Source organism: Rhinopithecus bieti, unplaced genomic scaffold (genome assembly GCF_001698545.2).
Source record: "Rhinopithecus bieti isolate Rb0 unplaced genomic scaffold, ASM169854v2 scaffold_757, whole genome shotgun sequence".
Taxonomy (NCBI): Eukaryota; Metazoa; Chordata; class Mammalia; order Primates; family Cercopithecidae; genus Rhinopithecus; species Rhinopithecus bieti.
The window spans coordinates 704,412-714,152 of record NW_016803289.1 but is presented as its reverse complement, the minus strand read 5'-3'; the positions used below and the strand labels follow the sequence as shown (position 1 = coordinate 714,152).

At 37.5% G+C, this 9,741-nt stretch overlaps 1 protein-coding gene across 1 annotated transcript in view; it reads right to left on the bottom strand.

The window, feature by feature from the left end:
* The window catches only part of RBM27 (RNA binding motif protein 27), an 84,148-nt gene that overhangs the window by 5,175 nt on the left and 69,232 nt on the right, over positions 1 to 9,741 (bottom strand). Inside the window, exons 15-16 of the mRNA XM_017872123.1 lie at positions 8,420 to 8,524; positions 7,795 to 7,986 (exon numbers count right to left, since the gene is read on the bottom strand). Coding sequence (XP_017727612.1) covers positions 7,795 to 7,986; positions 8,420 to 8,524 — 297 coding nt within the window. The remainder of the gene's footprint in view (positions 1 to 7,794; positions 7,987 to 8,419; positions 8,525 to 9,741) is intronic.

Sequence of the window (9,741 nt, the reverse complement as noted above, 5' to 3'; positions counted from 1 at the left end):
TTTTTTTTTTGGAGACAGAGTCTTGCTCCATTGCCCAGGCTGGAGTGCAGTGGCGCAATCCGGGTTCACTCCAACCTCCATCTCCCCGGCTCAAGCAATTCTCATGCCTCAGCCCCCCGAGTAGCTGCGACTACAGGCAGATGCCACCACATCCGGCTAATTTTTGTATTTTTTGTAGAGACAGGGTTTTGCCATGTTGTCCGAGCTGGTCTCGAACTCCTGAGGTAATGTGATCCACCTGCCTCGGCCTCCCAAAGTGCTGTGATTACAGGCATGAGCCACTGTACCCAGCCCTAGTCATCCTTTTAACCATCTGCATATATTATATTTTTATTTTTTTAATTTTTATTTTTTTATTTTTTTTGAGATAGTCTCGCTCTGTCTCCCAGGCTGGAGTGCAGTGGCGCCATCTCGGCTCACTATAACTTCCACCACCCAGGTTTAAGCGATTCTCCTGCCTCAGCCTCCCGAGTAGCTGGGACTACAGGCACATGCCACCATGCCTGGCTAATTTTTTGTATTCTTAGTAGAGACGGGGCTTCACTGTGTTAGCCAGGATGGTCTCAATCTTCTGACCTCGTGATCTACCCACCTCGGCCTCCCAAAGTGCATGAGCCACTGCACCCGGCCCTAAAAAGTACTTTTAAAAAAAATCTAGGATTAATCTCTTAACATATCTGTTACTTATTAAAGTACCTAATTGTTCTACACATACATATATATTCTCTCACATACACATCTAAATATGGTTTAAAATGATAAAATATTGGGAAAAAATGGGATGTCCATCAATATAGGACAGTTCAAATGTAGTACGATACATCTGTGCGATGAAATACCACGCAGTCATTAAAAAGAATGAAGCAACACCACATGCACTAGCGTAGAACAATCTAGCAGTCTAATATATATGAAGTAAAAAGTACATATGGCAAAAGGGTGTTGTATAACATGCTACCATTTTTATAAAAGAACAAATAATATATATATATGTATAGAGAGAGAGTATCTTGAAGCAGATATATGAGAAACTAGTAACAATAATCGTCTACAGGGAGTGAAATTGAGTGACTGGAGGTAGAAGGGAATCTTATTTTTCATTGTATACACTTTTACTCCTTTTTCATTTTGTTTATGTGTGTTGGCCAAGGAAATAATTCAAATAAAAATATTTGAATTATTTGTGAACAATTCAATCATATGTGAATATGAGATCAACTATATATACCATAAATTAAAAATTATATGCATATTAGGGTTCTTGGTAGAAGCTGCTCAAAGAGAAATTCATCTAGTCCAGCCATTTTCCCAAATTAGAAATTGACGCCCAATCTATGCTAGTCATCATATATCAATCAACTGACTGGCAGATAAAAAAACAAACTTCAAGTCTATATGAGGGAGAGCAAACAGATACTCTCATCCAATGTCACTACAAGTATAAATTAGTACAACAGTCTGAAGGGTTATTTGGCGAGCTGTACCAAAATTTCAATGCCTGCCTTTGATCCAGTTACCTCCTTCCTAGGAATCTACCTAAAGCAGTGGTTCTCAACTGGAGACATCACTCTAGCAGGTATTTTGGTAGTCACAGTGACTGAGAAGCACTTATTGGCAATTAATAGGTGGTAGCCAGGGGTGCCAGAAGTTTTACAATGTGCAGCACTGTCCCACATAATGAAAACTTATCGGCCAGGCACGGTGGCTCACGCCTGTGATCCCAACACTTAGGGAGGCTGAGGCGGGCGGATCACGAGGTCAGGAGATCGAGATCATCCTGGCTAACACAGTGAAACCCTGTCTCTACTAAATATACAAAAAATTTGCCAGGGGTGGTGGCGGGCACCTGTAGTCCCAGCTACTCGGAAGGGTGAGGCAGGAGAATGGCGTGAACCCGGGAGGCGGAGGTTGCAGTGAGCCGAGATCATGCCACTGCACTCCAGCCTGGGCGACAGAGCAAGACTCCATCTCAAAAAAAAAAAAAAAAAAAGAAAAGAAAATTATCCCAGTAAATATGCCAAATCTAACATGATGTATATAACATTGTTCATAATAGTGAAATGGTAAACAATCTACCTAATTCATCAATAGGGAGTTGTACATAAAAATTATGGCATATTCTTAAAATAGAATGCCTTTACATAAGACAAATATATACCTATATTCATAAACATGAACAATTCTCCATGATACACTACGGATGAAAAAACAAACTCCAAAACAGCATGGGTAGTATGTATACCTATGACAGATACAGGTGCTAGAAAGATGTTCATAAAAATGTAATTGGTAAGATTTCAAATTTGTTGTGCCTTCTCCTTTATAATCTGTATTGTTTAAATGTTTTAAAAGCATTATCTTCGTAAAGAAATTTTCAAAATTAAGAGAAAAAAAATTAAGGCAGTTTAGAGTTTCAATGTCTTTGTAAAGGTCACAGAATTACTATTGCCATATTTCACTCCTAGAACTAGCTACGAAAACTGTATTTTCACCTGAAGAATCCTGAACACAGTAAAGCGTGCAGAAAAGGTAAACTCCTGATCACTTGTGACAGGTAACAACAGTAAATGGTCATAGCTCACAAATCAGATATATTATCTTTTAATTTTTACGTTGTTTTGTAAAGATAGGGTCTCACTATGATGCCCAGGTTGGTGTTGAACTTCTGGGCTCAAGCAATCCTCCCATCTCAGCCTCCCACAGTGCTGAGATTACAGGCAGGTGCCGCCACGCCAGGCTTACATTACTTTTTTAACAAGGTCTGATGAAGGGCAATCAATGAAGCACTATCTAAAAAACTTTCTCCAAATGTTAAATACAAAGAAAAGGCTAATTTTTGTTGTGGAAAGCACAAAACAAAACTATCTGCCTAACTATAAGGTATCACTTCCATGTACAGTAACATTCTCAAATATATTTTTCATATACTCGGAAAGCGGGGGAAAATCCCTGTCTAGAGAGGCTGTGGGGAAAAGCTAACTATGTGCGAAGTCTTTAGTAATTACAGCAGAAATACTCAGTTGCCTTATATGAAGTTCCAGGAATGGCAGGAGTGAGAAATTAGAGGTTTTTGCCAGTAAGAACATAAAAATTATAACGAATTATATAAATATTGTGGGAGCACAGGTTCTAAATAGTACTTTAGAGATAAACCTCTTTCTTAAGACTCAAAGGGACTTCTGGCTAAAGATGGGGAACTGACCATCTGTGGTATGCAATTTCATATCCTTCCCCAGACCTCCACTGAAATGACAGTAGAATAATTTATTTTTTTAAGGTATAAATTTGTAAGAAAAAAATAAAACACAACAAGGTCAAAAAAAACAACTGGAGAGGTGGGAAGCAGAAAGACTAATGGGAAGTCAATATATAATGCTTAAAATTTAAAAATCAAGAAGTAACAGTAAAAACAGGAATTTTAAAAAAGAGAAAAAAACTGGCCAGGTGCAGTGACTCACGCCTGTAATCCCAACACTTTGGGAGGTCAAGGCAAGAGGAAAAAAGCCTAATAAAAGGCAACATGGTAGGGTAGAAGAAGAGAAATATGTAAATCTGAGCAGCTGAATTTCTGAATTGATCAATCCTAAAACCTAACTCTAGACTTCATCTTGAAAAGAAGGAAAAATTCAAAATTCTTAGTTAAATGAGCCATACTACTTGAAAAATATCAAAGTACAGTCTATATATTCCAAATATTTAGAGAAAATAACTTTTCCTTTTGTATCTAGCCACCTCCCTTCAACAGGGATGAAGGAATGTACTTTAGTTTTTGTCCCATCTGTGCCCTTGGCAAAGCTGAGTTAAAATTTTCAACTTCTGAATTAAACTTCAATTATAAATACTTAACATTAAGTTCATTAAGATATTAAAAATCTTAAGATTTCTGTGAAAAATATATATATAAATAAAGATTCTTCTATTAAACAATTCTTTCTGGGCCAGGCGCGTGGCTCATGCCTGTAATCCTCACACTTTGGGAGGCTGAGGCAGTGGATCGCCTGATGTCAGTAGTTTCAGACCAGGTTGGCCAACATGGTGAAACCCGTCTCTACTAAAAAATACAAAAAAGTTAGCCAGGAGGTATACACGCTTGTAATCCCAACTACTGTAGAGACTGAGGCAGGTGAATCACTTGAACCCAGGAGGCGGAGATTGCAGGGAGTCGAGATCACACCACTGCACTCCAACCTGGGCAACAGAGTAAGGCTCCATCTCCAAAAAAAAAAAAACAAAAAACAAAAAACAAACAAACAAACAAACAAAAAAAAACTAGAAAGTTCTTTCTGGATTGGCTGATTTTGATCTTTAAAATATATATAATTATATCTATATATTTCAATTAATTATGTTTAACTTAAATATTTGATATATAAAGTAATATAATAACATACTAGGGGTCTGCATACTACAGCCCTCAGGATAAATGTAGCCCAGCACCCTGTTTTAATGACCTAGGAGCTAAGAATGGTTTTGCATTTTGCAAAGGTTATTAAAAGAAAAAAATGTTCATCCACTGAAGTACAAAGAAGAAAAAGAAAAAAAAAGAAAAAGAACTAGAAAGGAAAGAGGAGGAGAGGGAAGAGCAGGTGAAAGAGAGAAGACAATGTATTTACTATCTAGTCCTTTACAGAAGAAGTGTGCTGATCTCTGATACATATTATTAATATATATATAAATGTATGTTTTTATGCTGTTATATATATAACCTGCACTATAAATTAAATATTCTATGTATTTTAAATTTGTATATGCTTTAATCAATATATACCTTTCATATATGTACCTGGGACCAAAATGATCAAGATCAACCAATATCCTCAAATTTGGTTTTAAAATACACAACATAAAACACGATGCTTCATCCCAAAAGTGAATGTGAAGTAAAAAGTCTGATTTTAAAGTAGTTTGCGTTGGCCGGGCACAGTGGCTCATACCTGTAATCCCAGCACTTTGGGAGGCCAAGGCGGCCAGCGGGCGGATCACTGGAGGCCAGGAGTTTGAGACCAGCCTGGCCAACATGTCAAAACCCCATCTCTAGTAAAAATACAGAAAAATTAGCTGGGTGTGGTCATGCGTGCCTATAGTCTCAGCTACTCAGGAGGCTGAGGCACAAGAATCGCTTGAACCCAGGAGGCAGTGGTTGCAGTGAGCTAAGATCGTGCCACTACACTCCAGTCTGGGTGACAGATGGAGACCGTCACAAAAAAAAAAAGAAGATAACTACCTATTAAAAAAAAAAAAAAGGAGTATGTGTTCCTCAGGAACTATGGAAAATAGAGAAGTGCAATACTACTACCACTAAAAATACAAAAATTAGCCCGGTTTGATGACTAATACCTGTAATCCCAGCTACTCAGGAGGCTGAGGCAGGAGAATCGCTTGAACCCAGGAGGTGGAGGTTGCAATGAGCCAAGATCGTGCCATTGCACTCCAGCCTGGGCAACAAGAGCAAAACTCTGTCTCAAAAAATAAATAAATACGTTTTTAAAGGCCGCAAAACACTGTCAAACATTTACATGGTTATCATTTTTCACTATTACATGCACTATAATGAGCATACTTATAGCTGCCATTTGCATACAACCATAATCCACTTATGATAAGTTCCTAGACTATTGAAGAGCAAACTCTGAAGGACTCCAGAATTCGATTCTGAATAACTTCATTAAAATCCATCCATCATTTTTTCATACAGATATGGCTCACCCATGATCCTTTCATAATCATTAAGAATAGAAGAATGTTGAAAATACAGATTTTACCTTGGCCTCTGTGAGATACAAAAGACCTTGAAGAAGAATTTCCTTTTATGTTTGCTAACTCTATTCACAGTAATGCCTAAGCATATGTATTTCTGTATTTCTTTCAAAGAAAGCATACTATATTGCCCAAGTAGTTATTATTAGGGAAACGTGCTCCTCGTACTCAAGACCCTATGTGATATAGCATGCTATCAAACAAGAAAACAAAAGACCCATCCAAACCAAAGGAAGTGTTTTGTTCCTGAAGTTACCTCATCTGCCTTAGCTTTGCTTGCTCTTTTCCTAAGTGTCTAGACATAACCACATCTGCCAACTGAATGCCACACTGCAGACTTGTCAGGTATATGTACATAAAAATTGGTTATTATTAGATGCTTTAGAATGGTTCTACTTTTCAGAAGGAAAGAGATCCATTTGAGCATGACTTCTCGGTTAAATTTTAAACATCTACATATAGTCTCCAGTGACCACAGGAATGAACATGTAGCTGTCTTCCTAGTAAGATTAACTATTTTTCGTAACTGAAACTTTCTGCAATGAGTCAAATTTGTAGAAATTCTGCTTCACATAATCCAATTATCACCTCACCAGAACTGGTATTCGTTCTACATGACCAATTTATTTGGCAAGGAGATTATAATTTTATAAACTAAATCTTAAAAGACAAAAATCAACATTCAGGCAGCCTTCACAAAAATACCCTGCACTTGTATAGTGCTCCGCCATCCTCTTTACTCCTCAAGAAGTCACTTAGAGCTATTCTCCCACTTTACAAAAAAGACAAATAAGGGTTACACCAGGGAAAGAACTGGGTCAAGAGTGAACCATTCATAACCCAGAGGACATTCAAATCTGGAATGTCCTTTTCGTAACAGCCTATCTTCCCCAAGAATCAGGGTGAAACAGGGTTAATGGGCATCAAACTAATAAAAACACTTGAAGTGAAGCCTTGCTCTTTATGATTTCCCTCACTATCTTTAATATTTTTTGTTTTTTTTTTTGAGATGGAGTTTCGCTATTGTGGCCCAGGCTGGAGTGCAATGGCACTCTCTCAGCTCACTGCAACCTCTGCCTTCCGAGTTCAAGCAATTCTTCTCCCTCAGCTTCCCAAGTAGCTGGGATTACAGGTGCACACCACCACACACAGCTAATTTTTGTATTTTTAGTAGAGATGGGGTTTCATCATGTTGACCAGGCTGGTCTCAAACTCCTGACTGACCTCCGGTCATCCACCTGCCTCAGCCTCCCAAAGTGCTGGGATTACAGGCATGAGCTACTGTCCCAGGCCATCTTTAACACTTAATAGGGCTAAAATTATTTCCTCTCAAAAGAGTTGTTTGAGGAATAGGGAACCTAGTTATCTTGGTTCCACTATTTATTAATTATATGATTGCTGTTGACATTTTAAGTTGTGGTGTTCACATCTGTTGTACACATAGGATTTCACATGTATACCGTTTTACATGTATTTCACATTTATACAGTCATTTAAAATTAAATGAGATCATGTATGAAAATGTTCTAGCACAAATAATGCTCAATAAAATATTTACTGAATGAATGAGTGCCTGGAAAGAGTATATACTGCATATGTCCAAAACAGTAAAGACATTTGCCTGTAGCAAATCTATTTGCATGTTTGCCTAAAAGTAAGGGGTTGCCACTACATACAGAATATAACTAAATATACCTGTTATCCTAATAAATTCTTTCTTTGAATTTTGCCTCTATCCCAGACTGTTTCACTATTAACTGTAAATACCTGGTAAGCCATGTAATAAACCTAAAACAAGCACTAAGTATAGCTTTGAAACAACTTGTCACTACACATGCACTTAAGTGGAGTATTATGGAATCAAAAGCAAGAGCTGCTTCTTGACTTTTAAATATATTAAATAGGCATTTGGTAGTACTCATGTTTTTTACAACTAATTTTTCTAATCTACAAAACATTTGACATTTATACACACTGCAGCAAGGAAAATGATGAACACAGTGTTTTAGAGTTAGCATTTGCTGTTTTAAAACTTACTGAGAAATGCTGAAGCAAGTCTTCTTTTTCTTCCTCAATGAATCCTCCAACTGTTAGTGCTTTGGGGCGATGGTCCACCACCATGTGATTTAGTGAGCCCCTTCCTCTTCCTCCACGCCCTCGGCCTCTTCCTCGACCTTGAGAGGACATGGTCTTTCCTCGACCCACAGGTAAAATACCTAACCGTGCAGCCTGAATAACAACAAAAAGTAGTATGCACCATATATTGTTAGACTAAACCTTAAAAACAAAGGAAAACTTTTTTTTTTTTTTTTTGAGATGGAGTTTCACTCTCGTTGCCCAGGCTGGAGTGCAATGGCGTGATCTCGGCTCACGGCAACCTCTGCCTCCTGGGTTCAAACGATTCTCCTGCCTCAGCCTCCCAAGTACCAAGTAGCTGGGATTACAGGCATGTGCCACCACACCTGGCTAATTTTGTATTTTTAGTAGAGACAGGGTTTCTCCATGTTGGTCAGGCTTGTCTCAAACTCTTGACCTCAGGTGATACACCCACCTCAGCCTCCCAAAGTGCTGGGATTACAGGTGTTAGCCACTACGCCCGGCCAAAGGAAAACTTTTTTGAGATGTTAAATGTGGTGGGGCACTAACTCCTTTTAAATCTCACCTCAACCTGTAACTGACTGAGTTTTTTCCGTAATTCTGTGGTGTCTTCTCCTGAGGACAGCCTCTTGTGGAGGTCCAGTTCGGTATCTAATAACTCCTTCTGGGCCTTTGGAAAAATTGAAAATAAAAAGGTATTTTTTAGATAACTTACAAGATCTTCTCCAGGACATTATAGTTACACAATGACACAGAGAATGAGAGCATGCAATAAACATGGGTGTTTTGAAAAAACTAACTTTACAGATATAGTAGTGCCAACATGTAAAAAGTAAATGGGTATCAGTGAAAACCAGTAAGCATTAGACGGCTTAAAAATCAGATCCTAGGAACAGACACCTGAGATGAAGGAGCTCAGAATAACTGTCACATAATAAAGTATCACAAAGGAAACACAAAAGAGCAAAATAAATTATATAGTAAAAATGTATTTATAGTACAAAAGTAACAGCTACATAATTACTACCAGATCGGAATCCATAACTGTTGCCATTCTCTTTTTTGTTAGAGACAACTTATTTATCAGTCTTTAAGAGACATTACTGCCAGTGATATTTTTCACCTCTTTAATTTTTAAAATGTGCATATATATTTTCTATTAATTAGAAAAAAATTCAATAAAAAACTTTTATTATACTTTTAAGAAGAAATCTTAAACATTTTATGTTTCGATAGTGACAGAGAACCATAATTTCAAATTTAATGTAATATTGCATATAACAATTTACATTCTACATATCTGACAAATTTATTACCAGTTCTCAGAGGACTAGAATTGTCTATAATCACACCACAGAACTGTGGTATAATGGAACCACTGTCTAAACCAAGTACAGGCAAGGAAACAGATAGAAATTAATAAAATTAGACTTAAATAGATCTAGAACTTCTCATTATTCTTTTTAATAACATGCCACATTTTTACTCATATGAATAGGCCAGGCTACTTTTTTAAAAGGATGGTTTTATTACAATACTATTACAGCATTAAAAAAAATACTGCTGAAATGGGAAATACCTCTTTCATTACCATCACTCTAATAGTGTCATCTTCAGCAGGGAACCAAAATATTCAGTTAAAAAACACATCTTTGTTCAAACAGGGTATTATGAACCTCTTCCCAAAAAGGGTACAGAGAATCTGCACAAACACTAAAAAAAAAAATATTGTGGCAGCTGGGTACAGTGGCTCACACCTGTAATCCCAGCACTCTGGGAGGCCAAGGTGTGAGGACTGCATCTGAGGCAAGCCTGGGCAATATAGTGAGACCTTGTCTCCTTTAAAAAAAAAAAAAAAAAAAAAAAAAAAAAACCGGGGGGGGGGGT